This window comes from Bombina bombina, chromosome 6 (assembly GCF_027579735.1).
Source record: "Bombina bombina isolate aBomBom1 chromosome 6, aBomBom1.pri, whole genome shotgun sequence".
Taxonomy (NCBI): Eukaryota; Metazoa; Chordata; class Amphibia; order Anura; family Bombinatoridae; genus Bombina; species Bombina bombina.
The window spans coordinates 178873460-178895118 of record NC_069504.1 but is presented as its reverse complement, the minus strand read 5'-3'; the positions used below and the strand labels follow the sequence as shown (position 1 = coordinate 178895118).

At 37.2% G+C, this 21659-nt stretch overlaps 1 protein-coding gene across 1 annotated transcript in view; it reads left to right on the top strand.

Moving 5' to 3' along the window:
• CFTR (CF transmembrane conductance regulator) overlaps positions 1-21659 on the top strand; it is a 345866-nt gene that overhangs the window by 188761 nt on the left and 135446 nt on the right. The window contains exon 11 of the mRNA XM_053716685.1: positions 21089-21280. Within this exon, the coding sequence (XP_053572660.1) occupies positions 21089-21280 (192 nt within the window). The remainder of the gene's footprint in view (positions 1-21088; positions 21281-21659) is intronic.

Genomic DNA, 21659 nt, shown 5'->3' with positions numbered 1-21659 from the left:
AATCATAATAGTATATGATATATGGAGATTACAAAACCCCGATACACGGGATTTTACATGTCTGTCAAAAGCACATAAATCACTTTCACGGATTGATTGATTTTTGCTGGACGAAAGACTATGCAAACTGAAAGTTATGGCTTACATTTTACCTATTACTATCTCTGATCATGCCCCTATTTGTCTTGAGTTTCAGCCAAATGTTCTCTCACATACGAATAATCGTTTCTTTTTTCCTGCATTTTTAAGTCTTTGATGTTAAATTTAAAAAATTGGCTTGAAGCTAAATTCTGGGAATTCGCCTCATTTAATTCCAAATCTATGAATCGTCCTGTGTTATTTTGGGAAACTGCAAAAGCGGTCTTAAGGGGGGAAATCCTAGCATATAGTATTATGCGGACTAAGAAATTCAAAAGGCAGGAGAACTAACTTCTGTGTGCAGTTACAAATGCCTATAATTCCTATTTAGTTGAAAAAACGTCGCAGAATTGGGCCAAATATATCTCGGCGTTAGGGGAGAGAGACTCGCTGCTCTTATACAAGTCAACACAAAAAGACATTAGATTTCAAGCAAAACTGTATAGATACGGGAATAAAGATAAAGGCTCTCAGATGATAGACTCCCTATATGTTAAAGGCCAAAAGCTTAGATCATCGGAAGAACTTGTGCAAGTTTTCTTTAAGTATTATAGTGATATATAGTCTTCCGGAATTTCTAATATCGCGGACCGTGAGGATTTTTGGAATAAAATTTCTTATCCCTCATTAACATCTGCTGCACTTGAAGATTTGTACTCTCCTATAACTGATTCAGAAGTGGCTAACACAATTCAAAAGCTGCCTCATAATAAAGTACCTGGCCCGGATGCACTCCCAATGAATTTTACAAAATTATATCTTCTACCATAACACCTCATCTAACTTCTCTATTTAACCATATATATATATATATATATATATATATATATAGAAGGTAATGAACCTACAGCTAATTTCGCAGCTTCATACACGACCTTGATATTAAAAAAGGGAAAAGACCCGACTATGAAGGAATCGTATAGGCCTATTGCTCTTATGAATACAGATTATAAATGATTAACTTCCATTCTAGCTCAACGGCTTCAATCTCTCCTTCCTTCCATTACTAATACAGATCAAGCTGGTTTTATGAAGAACAGGAATTCTGCTGCTAAAATAAGGGAACTTTTCATTACTATAGATTATCTTAGGACAGGTGAGGGCTCAGATCAAACAGGGAAGGGGCCTAAGTCGGATTTGGCAATTCTAGCCATAGATGCTGAAAAGGCCTTCGATTAAGTTCACCACGACCATCTGCTATTCGCTCTAGAACAATTTGGACTGAAAAGAAACTTTATTAAGTTTGTTGAAAAACTATATTGAAAGGCCTCCACGAGGATGGTGGTCAATGGGTATTTATCCCATGATATAACTTTGCACAGGGGAACCAGACAAGGGTGTCTCCTCTCCCCGCTACTTTTTGACATTTCTATTGAACCGCTTGCTATATTAATCAGGCAGCAACTTGAGGGAATTAAGATAGGTAGGAAGGAACTAAAGATCGCACTCTACGTGGACGATATTCTTATATATATGACCAATACACATATGAACATACCTAGACTTATTTCAATTATACAACAGTTTGTATCTTTTTCGGGGTATAAGGCCAACATCACAAAATCTGAATTTCTCTGGATTAAGCAGACGGGGGACTCCTGTACAAATGTACCTTTCTCTGTAGTTCATGACTCTTTCAGGTATCTAGGTATAATTATATCTTCTAATCCCGATACCTGGTATTCTCTTAATATCACTCCAATTTTAAACAAAATCAAAGATACTTTTAAAAATTGGCATAATTTACCTCTCTCCTTATCTGGACGTATAGCAGCATATAAGATGATTCTCCTCCCCAAAATGCTTTATATTCTTCAGAATATCCCTTTGCTTTTAAAGGGGAAAGACTTAATTGTCTTTAAGTCTCTCTTGAGATCCTTTATATGGCAAAACAGGAGGCCTAGAATCTCACTCTCGAAACTCTCTCTTCCTATAAGATACGGAGGTCTGGCTCTACCTGATCTTAGGGTTTATAACTATTTTTTTTTAGCTCGTATAGCAACGGATTGGTTATGCTCAAGGGACTATGTTACAAATAATGATCTCGAAAAAAGTATAACGAACCCTTTCTCCCTCGTGTCACTTATCCATTCTGACACTAGCTTTATTCCATCCGAAATAAAAAACTGAGATCCATATATAATCTAATTTTAGCATGGAAAAAGATTTGTAACATGTTAGCCATAGAATATCGTGTCTCGAGATATATCCCATTCTTGGGGAACCCTCGGTTCCAAGCAGGACTATATTCAACACTTTTTTTAAAATGGAAATCTGAAGGCTTCTCCAATGTATGCCAGATATTAGACATGGAGAGAAGCTATGTTAAATCATTTGATTCTCTTAGAACAGAATTTAATCTCCCACATAGAAAGTTCTTTGCGTATCTCCAGGCAATACATTATGTGCTTAAACTCACAAATGACTATGGCTGGAATTGGTCCCTAGGGAATATTAAGGATTGGCTTACCTTAGTCAAAACTGGACATATGTCAATTACCCCTTGTTACATTATCTTGGCTTCTGATAGGGGCACAGTTAAAGGGACATAATACTCATATGCTAAATCACTTGAAACTGATGCAGTATAATTGTAAAAAGCTGACAGGAAAATATCACCTGAGTATCTCTATGTAAAAAAGGAAGATATTTTACCTCACAATCTCCTCAGCTCAGCAGAGTAAGTTCTGTGTAAAAAGTTATACTCAGCTGCTCCCAGCTGCAGGTAAAAATTTCAAAAAAATGAAGAAATGAACAGCAGCCAATCAGCATCAGCAGTGCTGAGGTCATGAACTCTTACTGTGATCTCCTGAGATTTCACTTAACTCTCATGAGATTTCATTGTAAGCTTCCTTTACCTGATTGGTGAAATAATATGAGAGTGCACGAAGCTCATCCTTTCAGTTGTCCCGGGACAGACATACTAATATGCTGCTTAGAAATCCTTTACAATGGGAGGTGGCTACTGAGGAACTTTTGAGGTAAAATATCTTTGTTTTTTACATAGAGTTGTTCAGGAGATATTTTCTAATCAGCTTTTTACAGCTATGCTGCATCACTTTCAAGTGTTTAAACATTTGGGTATTATGGCCCTTTAATCTTGATAAAATGTGTGGGCTGCATTGTTAATTCAAGAACTGGACCCCAAACTACCCTACTTTTCAATTCAAGAAGTCATGCGAGTAACTCTCTCCTTTTCTTGGAGGGAGTCTCATTTGAAGCTACTCCATATGTCTTATTTTACTCAAAAAAAGGGATTTAAATGTGGAAACACTAACTTTAGTGTTTGCCCCAAATGCTCCTTCCCTTCGGCAAACCTTCTGCACATGATATGGACCTGCCCAAAAATTGCAAATTTTTGGCTTAAAGTCCAGTTTTGGCTTCGTAAAATACTGAATACCCCACTCTCTGATTCTGTCATCAGTGAACATAGTTTTTCTTTGGCTTAACTCAGAGAATAAGCAAGTCAACACTAAAATTATCAATATGGCCATATTGGCCATTAGATATCTCATCTTTAAAAAATGGAAACTGCAAACAGTTCCCAGTATATTGGAAATTAAAAACTGCCTAAAGAAACAATGCATCCTTGAAAAGGTTGATATTAATATAGATAATGATCAGGATATCACTAGTTTTTTTCTTAAATGGTCAGCGTTTATAAAAGCACTCTCTCCTAGTGAAATTGAATATCTGATATACCCTTTTCGAAACTCTGATTTTGTTCTGCTCGGGCTGTGGTAAACTGGTCCCCCCCCCCCTTTTTTTTTCTTCTCCTTCTTTCCTTTTCTTTTTTCCTTTCTTCTTTATTTTTGTATGCATATTTTTTTTCCTTTCATCTTTTTTCCTTCTCTCTCATTGTAAAATATAAAATTCCAACAATGTGTATTTTCCATATCTTGTAACACATTGTTGGTTGTAAATAAAGAATTTATAAAAAAAAATTCTGTGCTCTATCTCATCTCAATCATGAAAGAAGAAAAAAAATGTGCCTATTTTGTAACATTATTTCTACAGACACAAATTTAATCTTGAGAACTAAAAACCAAGAAAACGTGTTAATATTTTCTAGATGAAGAAAATATACCCAAAATAATCATACAGAAACCTCTCAGGAGAGCATGACAATGGGAATGAATTAAAGGGACAGTCAAGTCCAAAAAAACTCAAATAGGGCATGCAATTTTAAACAACTTTCCAATTTACTTTTATCACCAATTTTGCTTTGTTCTCTTGGTATTCTTAGTTGAAAGCTAAACCTAGGAGGTTCATATGCTAATTTCTTAGACCTTGAAGGCCGCCTCTAATCTAAATGCATTTTGATAGTTTTTCACCACTAGAGGACATTAGTTCACGTGTTTCATATAGATAACATTGAGCTCATGCACGTGAATTTACCATGGAGACAGCTCTGATTGGCTAAAATGCAAGTCTATTAAAATAACTGAAATAAGGGGGCAGTCTGCTGAGGATTAGATACAAGGTAATTACAGAGGTAAAACGTGTATAATTATAACTGTGTTGGTTATGCAAAACTGGGGAATTGGTAATTAAGGGATTATCTATCTTTTTAAACAACAAAAATTCTGGTGTTGACTGTCCCTTTAAACTGGTGGTAATTCACACGGTGGTCCCGCCAAGGGGTTACTCACACTTTACAGAGCCCCCCAGGCTCTGGAGTAGACGAACACCCGGTTTTATACTGCCAGGTTTCCAGTATATCAGCAAACGCAGGCGCCAGTCAGCAGAACCTTAAAACAACAAAAATTCTGGTGTTGACTATCCCTTTAATATAAGTAATTTACCAACTTAAAGGCAGGGCCATTTCTAGAGAAACTGGCTCCCAGGGCAAAATAACAAAATGCGCCCCCCCCCAGTCCCTTCCTGGACCTTCCATGTCTTGCTGACATTTAAAGAGACATTAAATACTTTGAGATGGTAATATAAAATGATAAATCTTATATAGAAAAAAACATCTACAATATGCTTTCATTATTTATTTTGTCACATTTTCCTGTAATTTCATTGTGAGCTTTTCAGTACCTGTTAGAAAGTGAAGTGCACAACACTGTTATATTCTACACAGCCATTGGCTGAACACTCTAGTGACCTATTTATAACTGTCCCTAATTGGCTACAGCCAACATGGCAGCTCCTATTGTTTTATAGACACTAAAACTTTATACTTACTTTGTCACTATTTAAACAGCTGATGAAACTTTAAAAAATACATCTACATGTTATTCTCAGTCTAATCTTTTCTTTGAATGCATCACTCTACCTAGCATTTGTTTAGTGTTTAATGTCCCTTTAATTTTAAATGAGTCACCCAAATGTCTGTATGTCCCATATGTCCGTGCACACCCATAAACATTCACATGTGCACAAAACTACTACCACACTACCTCCCTCCAATTAATCGGCTTAACTGAGGTGGGCGGGGCTAATGCACTTAAAGTGAATATAAAGTCAGCAGGAGTCGTTAACGCCATATTATAAATGAAGACAAATTAGGGGGACTTTAATTAATCGTTTTTCATTTTCCTAATTTTAACATTTAAAAAATACCTTCTTTTCTTTATTTTCCTACCGCACTTCCTCCACCCACCATATTGTCCCTCTGTTTGAAATTGATTGACAACAACGATTGCCAATTCTGTCCCCCCCCCCCCGGGGCATTCAACCCCTTTTTTGAAACGTCATGCGCTTCTTATGTGCATGGGTTAGAACCTAATCTACATATTGAGAGCAGATGTGCGTTCACGTGATGCGCATGCTCTATAGAACACATTTTGAGATTGAGCAATACACAACGATCGTTCGCCTGCAAGTAAGCAATACACAAAGATCGTTCGCCTGCAAGTAAGTATCAGTCTTCTACTGACCGGGTATATTATGCTTGGGAATATTGATTTTAATGTTGATTATAATCTGATTTTAACACATGCGTAGAGTAATTATATCGGTATTTGCGCAGAATAAATATATCCAATTTTAGGGCATGCGCAAAGTAAGAGCTCCACGGGTGCGCGCTTCAGACATACGTATAGAGCGGGTGGGACCACTTTATACGTCACCCTGTGAATAACACGGAAGTGCCTGCTGGGAGGAGTCAGATCTAAACCGGAGCAAAGTTAGTATTTAAAATATATAATAAATGTTAAAAATTTTTTTTTACAAAAGCAGTTTTAATATATATGTAAACGAAGTAGTAGGAGGCTACAGCTGTTAGAAAATTGACATTTACTTTAACCCGGTGTGGTTCTTTAGCTAGCTCCCTCTTTTTCCCAGAAGTATCTGCACATGGGGCAGAAAAGGGAGGCCAGAGGGGTGCAGGCTACAGGTAGTTAGAGGCGAGTGTGTGACATCAAACTGTGGGGGTGGGACTTACTCATGCAGACAACGATGGCAAATGATTATCATCAGCAGCTTGATTGACCACTAAACTAGCAAGTAACTATGATTAGCTGTCTGGCTGCTGCTGAGTGTTTCACCATGACGGTCTGGCTCTTCTGCAGTAGGAGCATCTCTCCTGGCGCCCCGGGCAGCTACCGCTTGCCCCGCCCCTAGAAATGGCCCTGCTTAAAGGGATATGAAACTCATTTTTTTTTCCTTTCAGCTACTCAGGTGCTGAACCAAAAATGGGCCAGCTCTTAATCTACATTCCTGCTTTTTCAAATAACGATACCAAGAGAATGAAGAAAAATTGATAATAGGAGTAAATTAGAAAGTTGCTTAAAATTGCATGCTTTATCTGAATTATGAAAGAAAACATTTGGGTTTCATATCCCTTTAAAACATTATAGGTGTGAATATACAGCCTCCCGCTACATGATTAAATACTAATCCTTATTTAAAGATGAATGACATTTGGATGAAAATGTATCTTAAATAGAAATTGATAAAAAAAAAGCATTTTAATTAAAAAAAATCATATAAAAAAAAAATCTGATTTAAATTGAACAAATCTGATTTAAATAAACAGAAAATGATTACCCCCCCCCAATTGATTTTTATCCACCTTGTATTCTAGAAATAGCTTCTAAAGTATGTGTTTATTCACAGATAATTATAAGGTGGTTTAATGGCAAATATGGGTTATGTAGACCATGATTACCAGCATAATTGGTGTAGCATTTGGTCTACACATTTTGTTTTGTAGCAGTGGTATGTGATTTCTGTCAGTGGAAGTTTAGCTGTAACAATCTGCAGAATATCAATTCAGAGCTAGAGTTAAACAATTATAACAATCAGCATAAACAGATACAATAGGTATTGGGGATTCTCTGGGGAAACAATCATCTTTGGATTTTATTACAACATCATAAAAAGGTTATACTAAACAATTTTGAACTCTGATTAAAGGGACAGTAAACACCTTGCAATTACAAGACACTTCTGCTACGCTGCTGTAAAATAACATATCAACCTTAATGTTTTTTCAACAAATTAACAACTTTTTTTTACTACAATTATTTTTCAATAGCCAAATTCCACCCACTGTTTGCCTTATTTGGAGTAGTTAAAGGGACAGTCTTCACCATTTTGTTTTTGTTTTAAAAGATAGATAATCCCTTTATTACAGATTCCTTAGTTTTGCATAACCATCACTGTTATATTAATACACTTTTTACCTCTCTGATTATCTTATATCTAAACCTCTGCAGACGGCCCCCTTATTTCAGTTCTTTTGACAGACTTGCATTTTAGCCAATCAGTGCTGTCGTCTAGGTAACTCCATGTCCGTGAGCACAATGTTATCTATATGATACACATGAACTAACACCCTCTAGTGGTGAAAAAGTGTCAAAATGCATTCAGATAAGAGATGGCATTCAAGGTCTAAGAAATTAGCAAATGAACCTCCTAGGTTTAGCTTTCAACTAAGAATACCAAGAGAACAAAGCTAAATTGGTGATAAAAGTTAATTGGAAAGTTGTTTAAAATTCTATGCCCTATCTGAATCAGGGCATTTCAGACTAGACTGTCCCTTTAACCTAGGCTTTAGTCTGCAGACAGCATGGCTAGTCATTGTCATAAAGTTGGTATGAAGTACATTGTTTTGCAGTTCTCAGGCTATGGAGGATGGCATGAACTTAACCATTGGTAATACGGAATACTCTTGTAACTGAGAACAAAAATGCACAAGCTACTAATAAAGAATTTAGTTAACCCTCCCTAGCAAATGCTAGAACTGCATTTACAATATGATTGACTGGATGACATTTTTACTTACAAGAATCTCTACACAGATGCAGTTGGGAAAGAATATAGCCTGTAGAAAATACAAAGGAAAAGGTGCTCCAATGGCACATTATCTCTATACATATCCAACAAGACGACAAAATCAGATCTGCTCACAAGATAGGTGTAAAATAAACCTTTAGTTGCAGTGTTTTTAACCCTTTAAGGACACAGCTTTCAGTTTGCTCAATGGTTTTATGACGGAAAAAATCAGTCATATGTCCTTAAGAGGTTAATACCAGAGATGTCAACACACTCATAAGCTTAAAGGGACACTGAACTCAATTTTTTTCTTTAATGGTTCAGATAGAGCATGCAATTTTAAGCTACTTTCTAATATAATTTTTTCTTCGGTCTCTTGCTGTCTTTATTTAAAAAGCAGGAATGTAAAGCTTAAGAGCCGGACCATATTTTATTGAGAACCTGGGTTATGCTTGCTTATTGGTTTGATAAAGGTAGCCACCAATAAGCAAGCACCATCCAGGGTGCTGAACCTAAAATGGGCTGGCTCCTAGGCTTTAAATTCCTGCTTTTTAAATAATGATAGCAAAAGAACAAAGAAAAATTGATAGTATGAGTAAATTAGAAAGTTGCTTAATATTGCATGCTCTATCTGAATCATTAAAGAAAAAAATGTGGCTTAAGTATCCATTTAATGTCCCTTTATCTTTACTTATCCTTTGAACCATGTGCAATATTAAATGCACAGAGCTTACCAAGCATGGAATTAACTTGGTTAACACATTTGTGGAGACTATAAAATCTGTGATCAAACATCAAAATGATCCTGTTCTGCAGTAGCCAAACGAATCATAAGCTACACTGATTCTGATGTGTATCTCCTCTCCATATGATGAACCAGGCTTTGTCTTCCCTCTGTGCAAGTAAAATCTATATTCTACTGCTTCTCGTATATACACTCATTTTGTACCTGATGTCCCTCATAAAGCTATGAATGCATTTTTATTTCTGTTTCTGTGTAGTTAGATTCCTTCCTCCATGGGAAAATTGATGAACTAATTAGTTCACCTAATATTTACTTATGATTAAATTATATTTACCTAAATAAGGTTCCTAACACCCAGTTACCAGTTTATCTTATTTATCTTGTAACTCTAGCGATTTATTAGCTGACAGATGATACATTAGCAAATTATTTTACTTTATAATACTTCCTGAAGATTTTTAATAGAACAAACCTATAGCAATGGTACTGCAGACTGATCATGTCCTTATTTATACTCTGTGTTGTTAGGTCATTTTTTATCTAATGTTTCGAATTATTAAATGCTGCAAAAACAGAATTCTCTATATTGCTAGACAATCCATGTGGAAACACTCAGGCTCATTTTACAAACATGAAAAAGTAATTGCTTGTGCACTAGCCCCTGTCAACGTTTTCTTTTGGATTTTTGCAGCAGACCATTAAACGTAAGATTTGTGTTCCTTTACGCTAACACTGATCACATGACCTTGGAGCAATTAAACCCATAGTTATATATGAGCGATTTTCTTTTTGCACTTTTATGTTCCTTTTGAAATGTTTCACATTTTGGAAATTTTTGAATATGTCCCACTTTTCCTGCCCCATTGCAGAAGCTAAATAATTATGTTATGAATTATGTCCTCATAGACTATGCAGATTCATTGTAATCATTCATTGTAAGTGCACTTTATCCCCGTATAAAACATACACATTCCTTTGTGTCCTTACGTCCTACTCCTGATGGGATTTCTCCGTTTATGTAACTTTGTTCACCTTTTTCCTAAAAGGGATTGAAATTCCACACAAACCTCTCAGTTAATTTGTAGTTAGATGCAAAGTGTTCCTCTTGTTTTGACGTAGAGAAATTGCTCAAATTGTTTTATAAAATGATTTATGTTTTACATTTATTTCTCAACCACAAGGTTACTATTGACTTTAAGGGGAAACTAGCGATAAGGGCAGTAATATACGCTATTTCTCAGTATATGACACCTTTCCTTGTATTACTCAATGCTTAGCTTTCAACCATATCACTAGTCACTAATTAACTAAGGAATTACAACAGCTGTCAAACTATAAGCTTAGTCCATCCTCTATGAGGTTCTAGTGTTTTACAAGGAGGTATTTGACAGCGTATTGTACACAATAACACCCTTGAAAAAAAGTGTTACAGCTGACAAATGCAGAACAGAGATTTTCTCACAGACAGCGACATCAATACACTGATTTTATAGCAGGTGATATATTTAGGGTCAATGCATTACTAATCATTCTTTGTTACACAACCATGATAACAGCCAAACAATTTCCCTTGTGTTCTCTGTAATTGAGATGGTTATTTAATAACAGTTCGAGGCAGATAAAAAACAGTAGTTAGATATAGAACCTTCCCATGTTTTATACCACTGGTTTTTAAACCTGTCCCCAGGCCTCCCTAACAGACAAGATATTGAGGATATCGGAACTGGAGCACAGGGGAAATAATCAGCTGATAAGTAAACATGGTTATTTTACTTTCCTTAATCTAAGGTAATTCTGAAAATGTTGGGGAGGCCGGAGGACAGGTTTGAAAATATTCTATATAAAAATATAAATTTCTAAATATATTTGGTTTAATGAGAAACGCATTGAATAAAAAGTGTTTTAAATTTATATGAGAAGGGGACACCTGCTCTGCCAAATTTATCTTCCAGGAATTGTTCCAGTTTTTAAGCATAGCCCTCATGTATAACAGTCAGTGACTAGGCTGGTGTACCATTTGTACTGATATGTTTATATGTGCAATGGCAGAACTAGCAATAGGACTCCTGTGCCAATCAGAAGAACTGTTTTCCCCCCAGTGGCTGGTAAATCTGAATTCCTAAACTTGTCTATTGAATTACTGTACTGTAGAGATAAAGGTGAGCTGAAGAATCAGATGCAGAGGCTCGTAGCAACGCACAGCAGGCAGCCAGACTTTGTTTCCCATACAGCGTCCTGGCCTGTTAGCTGGTTATAATACCTGCTGATCTGTTATCTGCATACTTAGTTACCTCTCTACTGTACCTGATGTTGCCACATATACTTATTAATATTATTTACCACTGAGTACTACATTAGGGGGCTCGCAGATTGTGTTTGCAACCAGTGCCAATGAAAACAAAATGTATGCTTACATGATAAATTTCTTTCTTTACGGATATGGAGAGTCCACAACGTCCACCACAGCAAAGCTGTTAAGTGTCACCACCCTATCCATAATCCCCAGTCATTCAACCGAAGGGAAATGGAAAAAGGAATAACACAAAGGTTTAGAGGTGTCTGAGGTTTAGACAAAAAATAACTGTCTTAAATTTAAGGGTGGGGTCGTGGACTCTCCATATCCGAAAATAAATAAATTTATTAGGTAAGCATACATTTTGTTTTCTTTCCTAAGATATGAAGAGTCCACGACATTATCAATTACTAGTGGCAACCAATACTCAAGCTAGAGGACACAGATGACTAGGGAGGGAGAACAAGACAGGCAGACCTAAACAGAAGGCACCACCGCTTGAAGAACCTTTCTCCCAAAAGAAGCCTTGGCTGAGGCAAAAGTATTAAAATTGGAACATTTGGAAAAGAGGACCAAGTTGCAGCTTTCCAAATCTGTTCCACAGAAGCTTCATTTTTGAAAGCCGAAGAAGAGGAGACAGCCCTAGTGGAATGAGCTGTAATTCTCTCAGGAGGCTGCTGACCAGCAGTCTCATAAGCAAAATGAATTATACTTCTTAACCAGAGAGAATGAGAAGTAGCAGTAGCTTTCTGACCTTTACACTTTCCAGAGAAACAAACAAACAAACAAACAGGGCAGAGAACTGGTGAAAATCCTTAGTTGAATGTAGGTAGAATTTTAGAGCATGCACAACATCAAAGTTGTGTAACAAACGTTCCTTATGAGAAGAAGGGTTAGGACATAGAGAAGGAACAACAATTTCCTGATTAATATTTCCATCTGAAAACACTTTAGGGAGAAATCCCACTTTAGTACAAAGAATCGCCTCATCAGCATTAAAATATAAGGTAAGGGGAATCACACTGCAAAGATGAGAGTTCTGAGACTCTTCGAGCAGAAGAAATAGCAACAAGAAACAAAACCTTCCAAGATAACAACTTAATATCTATGGAATGCAATGGCTCAAACGGAGCCTGCCGCAAAACTTTAAGAACAAGGTTAAGGCTCCAAGGAGGAGCAACAGACTTAAACACAGGCCTAATTCTGACCATGGCCCGACAAAAGGATTGAACATCTGGCACATCCACCAGACGCTTATGCAACAAAATAGATAATGCAGAAATCAGAGAACTGGCTGACAATCCTTTCTCCAGACCTTCCTGGAAAAAAGACAAAATCCTAGGAATCCTGACCCTACTCCAAGGGAAGCCCTGGGATTCGTACCATTAAAGGTATTTGCGCCATACCTTATGGTAATCTTTCTAGTAACAGGCTTGCGAGCCTGAATCATGGTCTCAATGACCGACTCAGAAAAACTATGCTTAGAACTAAGCATTCAATCTTTAAGCAATCAGCTTCAGAGAAACGAGATTTGGATGAAGGGATGGACCCTGAGTTAGAAGGTCCTTCCTCAGAGGCAGCGTCCAAGGTGGAAGAGATGACATCTTCACTAGATCTGCATACCAGATCCTGCGAGACCACGCAGGAGCAATTAGAATTATTAATGCTCTCTCCTGTTTGAGACGAGCAATGACTCGTGGAAGGAGAGCAAACGGAGGAAACAGATATGCCAGACTGAAATCCCAAGAAACCGCCAGAGCATCTATCAGGGTGGCCTGTAGATCTCTCAACCTTGAACCGTATCCTGGAAGCTTGGCGTTCTGCTGAGACACCATCAGATCCATCTCCGGCAACCCCCATGTGAGGGTTAACCTGGAGAACACCTCCAGATGGAGTGCCCACTCCCTGGGATGAAATGTCTGTCTGCTCTGGAAGTCCACTTCCCAGTTGTCCACACTTGGAATGTGGATGGCAGAAAGACAGCAATTGTGAGTTTCCACCCACTGAACAATCTGAGCCACCTCCTTCATGGCTAAGGATCTCTGAGTTCCTCCTTGGTGGTTGATTTAAGCCACTGAGGTGATTTTGTCCAACTGGAACCCGATAAACCGGGCAAAGGATAATTGAGGCCAAGCCATCAGAGCATTGTAAATCACTCTCAACTCCATGATATTTATGGGGAGAGCAGACTCCTTCCGGGTCCATAGTCCCAGACTGCTCCCCAGACCAGCAGTTTGGTGTCCATGGTTACAATCACCCAGGAAGGTCTCTAGAAGCATGTGCCCTGAGACAGAAGCTCCTGAGAAAGCCACCATGGGAGAGAGTCTCTTGTCGACTGATCTAGATCTATCCTCTGAGACAGATCCGAATGGTCCCCGTTCCATTGTCTGAGAATGCATAACTATAGAGCTCTCAAATGGAATTGAGCAAAGGGAATGGTGTCCATGAAAGCAACCATCAGACCAATTACCTCCATACATTGAGCCACTGTAGAGAGAGGCAAGAGGAGAGAATCTTGGATTTTCTGATCTCCATCAGAATTTTTTTCCTAGATAGGGAATCTATTATGGTCCCTAAGAAAACCACCCTTATAGCTGGAACAAAGGATCTCTTTTCCAGATTGACTTTCCAACCGTCAGAACATAGAAAAGACAACAAGATCTCTGTATGAGAGTTTGCTTGTTGAAAAGATGGTGCTTGAACCAATATGTCATCCAGGTATGGTGCCACTGCAATTCCCCGAGACCTGATCACTGCCAAGAGAGCCCCCAGAACCTATGAGAAAATTGTGGGAGCTGTGGAAAGGCCAAACGGAAGAGACACAAACTGAAAGTGTATGTCTAGAAATGCAAATCTCAGGAATTTGTGATGATCCCTGTAGATGGGAACATGAAGATACGCGTCCTTCAGGTCTATGGTCATCATGAAATGACCCTTTTGGACCAAAGGAAGAATGGAATGAATGGTTTCTATTTTGAAGGACGGTACCATGAAAAAAACTTGTTGAGACACTTTAGGTCTAGAATAGGACAAAAAGTTCCCTCTTTATTAGGAACCACAAACAGATTTAAATAGAATCCTAGACCCTGTTCCCTTACAGGAACTGGAACTATCACTCCCAGGGAAGAAAGGTCCCAAACGCATTTCAAGAATGCCTCTCTTTTTATCTGGTCTGCAGATAATCTTGAGAGGTGGAACCTGCCTCTGGGAGGAAAAGTCTTGAATTCTATTTTGTAACCCTGAGATACTATGTCCACAGCCCAGGGATCTGGGACATCTCATAGCCATGCTTATGAAAACAGAGAAAGTCTGCCCCCCACTTGATCCGATCCTGGATCAGGGGCAAACCCTTCATGCTAATTTAAAATCAGCTGCGGGTTTCTTTGATTGCTTCCCCTTGTTCCAAGACTGATTGGGCTTCCAAGAAGATTTGGAGTGTTCCTGTTTGGAAGATGAAGACTTTCCTTTGAAATTACGAAAGGAACAAAAAGTACTCTGACGTTCTTTAGGTCTATTTTTCTTGTAGTTGAAAAGACTCTTTTCCACCCGTAATATCAGAAATAATTTCTGCCAGACCAGGTCCAAACAAAGCCTTTAAAGGAAGCGCCAGAAGCTTGGACATGGAAGTAACATCAGCTGACCAAGATTTTAGCCACAATGCCCTGTGGGCTAGCACAGTAAACCCGGTATCTTGGCTCCCAGTTTAATAACTTGCATGGTAGCATCAGAAATAAAGGCATTGGCTAGCTTGAGAGCCTTAATCCTGTCTTGGATCTCATCCAAAGGAGTCTCTACCTGAAGTGAATTAGACAAGACATCAAACCAATAAGATGCTGCACTTGACACAGTGGCAATACAAACTGAAGGTTACCATTGAAGAACTTGATAAACATACATCTTCTTCAAATAAGAAAGCAGCCTTAAAAGAGCAGCTATGCTCTATAGGAATAGTAGTTCTCTTTACCAGGGTAGAAATGGCCCCTTCTATTTTAGGCACTGTGCGCCATGAATCTTTAATGGAGTCAGCGACAGGAAACATTTCTTTAAAGACAGGAGTCGGGGAAAAGGGTATTCCTGGTTTCTCCCATTCCTGAGAAATAATCTCCATTGCACTGTCTGCAACAGGAAATACTTCCACAGTGGAAGGAACATCAAAGTATTTATTTAGTTTACTAGGTTTCTTAGGGTTATCAACGACAGGAGTATCAGAGTTGTCCAAGGTAGCCAAAACCTCCTTTAACAATACAGAAAGGCGTTCAAGCTTAAATCTGAAGGTTACTACTTCAACATTAGATGAAGGAATTATACTGTCCGAATCTGAGATTTTACCGTCAGAGGCTAATAACGTATCCTCATCATCAGACTTATGAGGGAGGGCAGCCTGTGTAGCAATAGGCGGAGCAGAAACCTTGCTATCTGAATCTCTAACTTTCCTCTTGCGTTTTCCCTGTAGTATAGGAAAAGCAGATAATACAGCAGATACAGCAGATTTTTGAGTGCATAACTATTGTTAGACATTTGAGTCTGTTAACCAACACAGGTTTACTTTTTACTGTCAGTTATAAAGTATCTACACTGATACTGCAGAGACTTTGACGATTCTATGTTTTTTTTTTATATTGAGAACATAAGGAAGTACATACAAGTAAGCATTGTGGGTACATGTAACACTTTACAGCAGTATATAAATTCTATTACATACCCTGAGAAATAATAAAGTTCTCTTTTTTTTGTTGCCCCAACTAATGACGGTATTGGTCACTCTTGGACCAGATATATAAATTCAGTGTACATATATGGGGTGTTATAGAGCACTAAAGTAAACAAACAAACAAAAAATGCATTGTTCTAAATATATGTAGAATAACAGACTTAAACATAACAATGCAAGAGCTGCAGCTATACACATCCACGATATGTCCCACAATTCTACATGCCACAGACTGTCTATTGGAAATGTATTTCATAAGTGTTAGAGAATGGATACTTGACAGCTATAGTCCCCAGCCCACTGAGATATAAAGGTATGGGGTATAAGGTTGACTGGAGTACAAGAAATGAGTTCTAGAACCAGGACTTCTAATAATTAGGTCACCATTTCAAGAGATAGACTACAGTATATCACATGGGGCGTATTATAGGTTCTATTGTCTTAAAAAGCACTTAATTTAGTGCGAGGGTTTATCCCGACAGAAATGTTTACTAAATACTTCCAGGTATAGGGCTGAGTCCCTTGTATATCTGGCTTTTCTTTTTCACAGCAGCTCCTGCCCAAGCCGCAAGATCCAAAAATAAGACTATATGGACCCTAAAAGATATTAAACCCTGCTAATATATAATTATAAAGAATGGAACACTTCGACCTGCGTGTATGGAGGCACCTTAGTATATTATTATAAAGGCAAATTTCTCTATGGTGCTAGACAAATGTGTGTATCTCCATTTGCCAAGTCAGTTTGTTCATTTTTTCTCTAGTGTGCTGTTTAGCCCGGAACATATAAACTATAGATTCCAATCAATCAAGGAATATGATATAATACATTTTAAAGTTACATCATTAACCAGTCCATATTAGTAGGTTAGATTCTAAGTCAGAGTATAGCTAGGCATCTAATGCATTTGATCAAAAAGGCAAGTCTACACTCTGTGCTATGTAATTGAGTCTATTACTACTTATCTTGCATATGGATTTGAGTATACCTAAGTGGGCTGTTAGAGCCCAGATTTATAATTTATAAACATATAGGAAACAGAGATTATAATCTATTACAATTTAGTGTTGAAACAGGTACATATTCGCCAACAAAGTTATAATTATAAGATTGGGATAAAGGCAACGGCTTCTAAACTTAATGTTAAATTCAGCTGCTGTTTGTGATCAGTCCTGAGTTCTTTTATCCCCATGCGTTTGTTTGCTAGAAAAGGGATTGTGGGTATCGTGCAGATCAGCAAACTCATGCAGCATGTACTCTTCAGCCCCAGCATCCAAGGGGTACCCCGAAACCACAGCTTGTGAGCAGTGCTTTGTCGCTCGCTGAGGTTTGCTCACTATGCCATGTAGTGCCGTCATCGTTGGTGTTGTTGATCCTATATCCTCGGAGGCTGTGACGTGTGTGATTTTCAGTACCCTTGGAGCCGCCAAGTTATACTTTAAGTCGCTGGGTGAAGTAGCGACACTTTCTCTATTTTCTTCCTGCTGTTGGATTTCATCCAAAGATATAAGAGTCACAGAGGTACAACGTCTTAGCAGAAGATCCTGTGGAGCTTTGTCTATGAGGCACAAGCAGAGCGATTTGAATCTGCACCAGTGCTTATTTTTTAAAATGTTTCGGAAATCAGTTTCCTTCATGTCGGCCATTTTAGACACAATACTTTGTTTTGTTTCTTTTTATGTTTGGTGATGATGGGTAACTGTGGGTTCTGTCTTGTCTTTGATATCTCTCTGGTTTTAAAGGTAGTGGTGTGTAGGTCCTTGTAGATATATTTATGTGTCCAGCTGCAGCTGAGTACCTTGGATTTCTGAGGGGGGTAGCGTCGTCTGGAAGGTGCCGCAGCACCAGGCCTCTGTCGTCTGATTCTTTACTACGGCTTCACAAATACAGCTTTGTATTAGTTAACTAAAGCACCACAATGTAGTGGGTCAATAGTGAGATCAAATCTGAAGATTTTGCTGTTGAATTACTCTTGGAATCGTAAGATTTAAAGAGATTCCGCTGGAGCTCAGAAAAGTGTGACCGATCCTGATCACTGTTCAGACCCCCCCCCCCCCCCCAACAATTCTATGTTTTATTGCAGGTTCACAATTTTGAACTCCCTTAATGGAATTTAAAAAAAAACAACTTTTTTTTGTATCTAGAGCATTTAATTCTTAAAATATAAAATACTTCTTTTTTTTTTTGACTGTAGAATATAAACCCTGCAATTTTTGCACTAAACACCTTCAGTACCTTGTAACTGTAGCATTAAACATTTTCTTCCATACATATAAAAAAGAACCGTTTAAATATGTTTATATGGAATTGCACAGATGTATTGCTGGATCAGAGCATATGATTTATAAACCTATTCCATCACAGGAAAAAACATTTCAGTTATCTATAATGCATCTAAAATATATTTTTGATAGAACAAAGAGAATACTTAAACTTACTTGATTTCCAATTTATTTCCATCATCAAATTGATTTTATTGTCTTGGTATCCTTTGTTGAAAACCAGAGTTCACAGCTCATATACATACAGTGCATGAGTCTGTGATTGGCATTACTGCTGTCTCATAATACAGGAGACAGGACAATTAAAGGAAACATTAAAATTTATCAGAAAGAAAAAAATCTACAGCTTATTTGAAATTCAAAGAAAGCTTTATTGTATTTTATTTGTATTTATGTCAGGGATCAAAATTTCCACTAGATATTGGCAAATGAAAATTTAATGGTGGCTAGTGAAAGTTAGTTAGTGAATGTTGAGTCTGAAGTCTGCTGGCACATTGTAATTGCAGAATGTACATTCCTATTGCAGCACTGAAAAAACACATATTTGAGCTATGTGCTAAAACTATTATCTAAAGGGATATATATCCATGGCCTGAGAGAGGGTAAAAAGAGAGATTGAAAAGAGAAGGGAGTCTGGAAAGATAGTTAAAGGGACACTGAACCCAAATTTTTTCTTTCAGGATTCAGATATTACATGCAATTTTAAGCAACTTTCTAATTTACTCCTATTATCAATTTTTCTTCATTCTCTTGCTATCTTTATTTGAAAAAGAAGGCATTTAAGTTTTTTTTGTCAGAACTCTGGACAGCACTTTTTTATTGGTGGATGAATTTATCCACCAATCAGCAAGGACAACTCAGGTTGTTCACCAAAAATGGGCCAACATCTAAACTTACATTCTTGCATTTCAAATAAAGATACCAAGAGAATAAAGAAAATTTTATAATAGGATTAAAGGGACAGTCTGCACAAGAATTTTTATTGTTTTAAAAGATAGATAATCCCTTTATTACCCATTCCCCAGTTTTGCATAACCAACATAGTTATATTTATATACTTTTAACCTCTGTGATTATCTTGTATCTAAGCCTCTGCAAACTGCCCCTTTATTTCAGTTCTTTTGACAGACTTGCAGTTTAGCCAATCAGTGCCTGCTCCCAGATAACTTCACGTGCATGAGCACAGTGTTATCTATATGAAACACGTGAACTAACAGCCTCTAGTGGTGAAAAACTGTTAAAATGCATTCTGAAAAGAGGTGGCCTTCAAGGTCTAAGAAATTAGCATATGAACCTCCTAGGTTAAGCATTCAACTAAGAATACCAAGAGAACAAAGCAAAATTGGTGATAAAAGTAAATTGGAAAATTGTTTAAAATCACATGCTCTATGACTGTCCCTTTAAATTAGAAAGTTGCTTAAAATGTCATGCTCTTTCTGAATCACAAAAGAAAAAAATTGGGTTCAGTGTCCCTTTAAGCGAGAGAAGGGAGAGATGATAATTATATATTTAAAAAAAAATCTCCAGGTCTGCTATTACCTTCCATTACTGTCAGCACTCTCTGCATTCTCTATGTTCAACAACTTATTTTTTTTATCCAGATGTTGTCTTCCCCAGAACCTCTAGTTTATGTTGCTAAGTGTTAATTTATTACTGTATGTAGCATTATTTAATCTGTTATGGTATAAAATAAACACAATATTACAAAATGTTTCACAATAGCTAAACATATGCAAAGGGGGGGAAGTAGTGGATGTGGGTGGGATTAGAAGTGGTAAGTAACATTTTGTCCTGGCTAATAGCTCAGGACTTGACATTTTGAACCCTTATGTTATTGTTGATTGAGCAATTTTACTGTATTTAAGGTTATAAGACACGGCATAAGAGCTTTAATAGAGAAATAGTGTGTTATTGTCATCATTCTTAGTATGTCCTCCTGGACTGATGGGCTTTGACTTGGTGTGCTTAAATGTATTTTGCACCCTTTAACTCCCACCTCCCACTGGGAGGATGATAGCTGCTGCTTCCTGTTGTTTACATAGTCTCTCTAGCTAATACAGACATTTTCAGTAATAGTAGCAGTTTCTACAGGCAAAAGCAGAAACTTCAAATGAAAATATAAAAGTAAAGGAGCTATTTTTCCATTTAATATACTCAAGCACAAGTGTAATTGATCATTGGGAACACATTAAAAGAGACAAAATGTTACTGTACAATGCCCAATTAAAGTAATATCTTTGTGTAAACCCACTTGCTGTTAAAGACAACTTTGCTTTATGTTGTGACTATTGACATAGTTGCAGATTTTGTATAGCAATATTGATGCAGGAAATAGAAAGGGGATTTGGTAATCTAGGGATCTGGGTAGGCGTTTTGTAATTCAGGTTCATTATTAGATGTTAAGGTCATTTACGTTTCATAAACAATAATAGCTGAACACATGAGATAACTAGCATTTGGACATAGTTAAGAGAGTATATATACTTTATATAGTAGGTTATATGGTAGGTAAATTACAACTTCTATAATATTGGTCTAATTGGGTGAAAACATACATGTGCTATTGTTTTGCTATCTATAAAGTTATAGAAAAATGAAAGAAATATAATTGTCTGTTTCCCTGGAGAGGAAAATCTCTACATACAACTGTAATAATGTGTTTACTAATTATCCCTATTTTGTATTACTCCAGACCTCTCTGTTGATGATGATAATGGGGGAACTCGTTCCATCTGCAGGAAAGATAAAGCACAGTGGAAGAATCTCCTTTTCCCCTCAGATTTCCTGGATTATGCCTGGAACAATAAAAGAAAATATCATCTTTGGTGTTTCTTATGACCATTATAGATACAAGAGTGTTATAAAAGCCTGCCAGCTGGAAGAGGTTTGTAAATGGTTGGGAAACAATGCTGCCTTTTCATTTATTGTTGCACAGCTTTGTTGCATATATACACATAGATGGATTTCCTGGTGGTGAAATCATTTGAAGTTATTGAATAACAACCTGTAATTACTTCAGGGCACAGTGTATGTGCATATGTGCGTATGTGCCCATGCATGTGTATATCTGTAGAACATAGGTGCCAGTCCCATATAAACAGCGATAATAGTTTTTTAATTTACAACTTTACATAATAAAACCACTTCTTTTATTCTTATACTTTTTCTCGATATTCATTCTGCCCCTTCTTTTTTTATTTTTTATTTAAATAATCTTTTATTGAAGTTATTGTGAAATACAAAAAATAAGACATGTCCTTTCA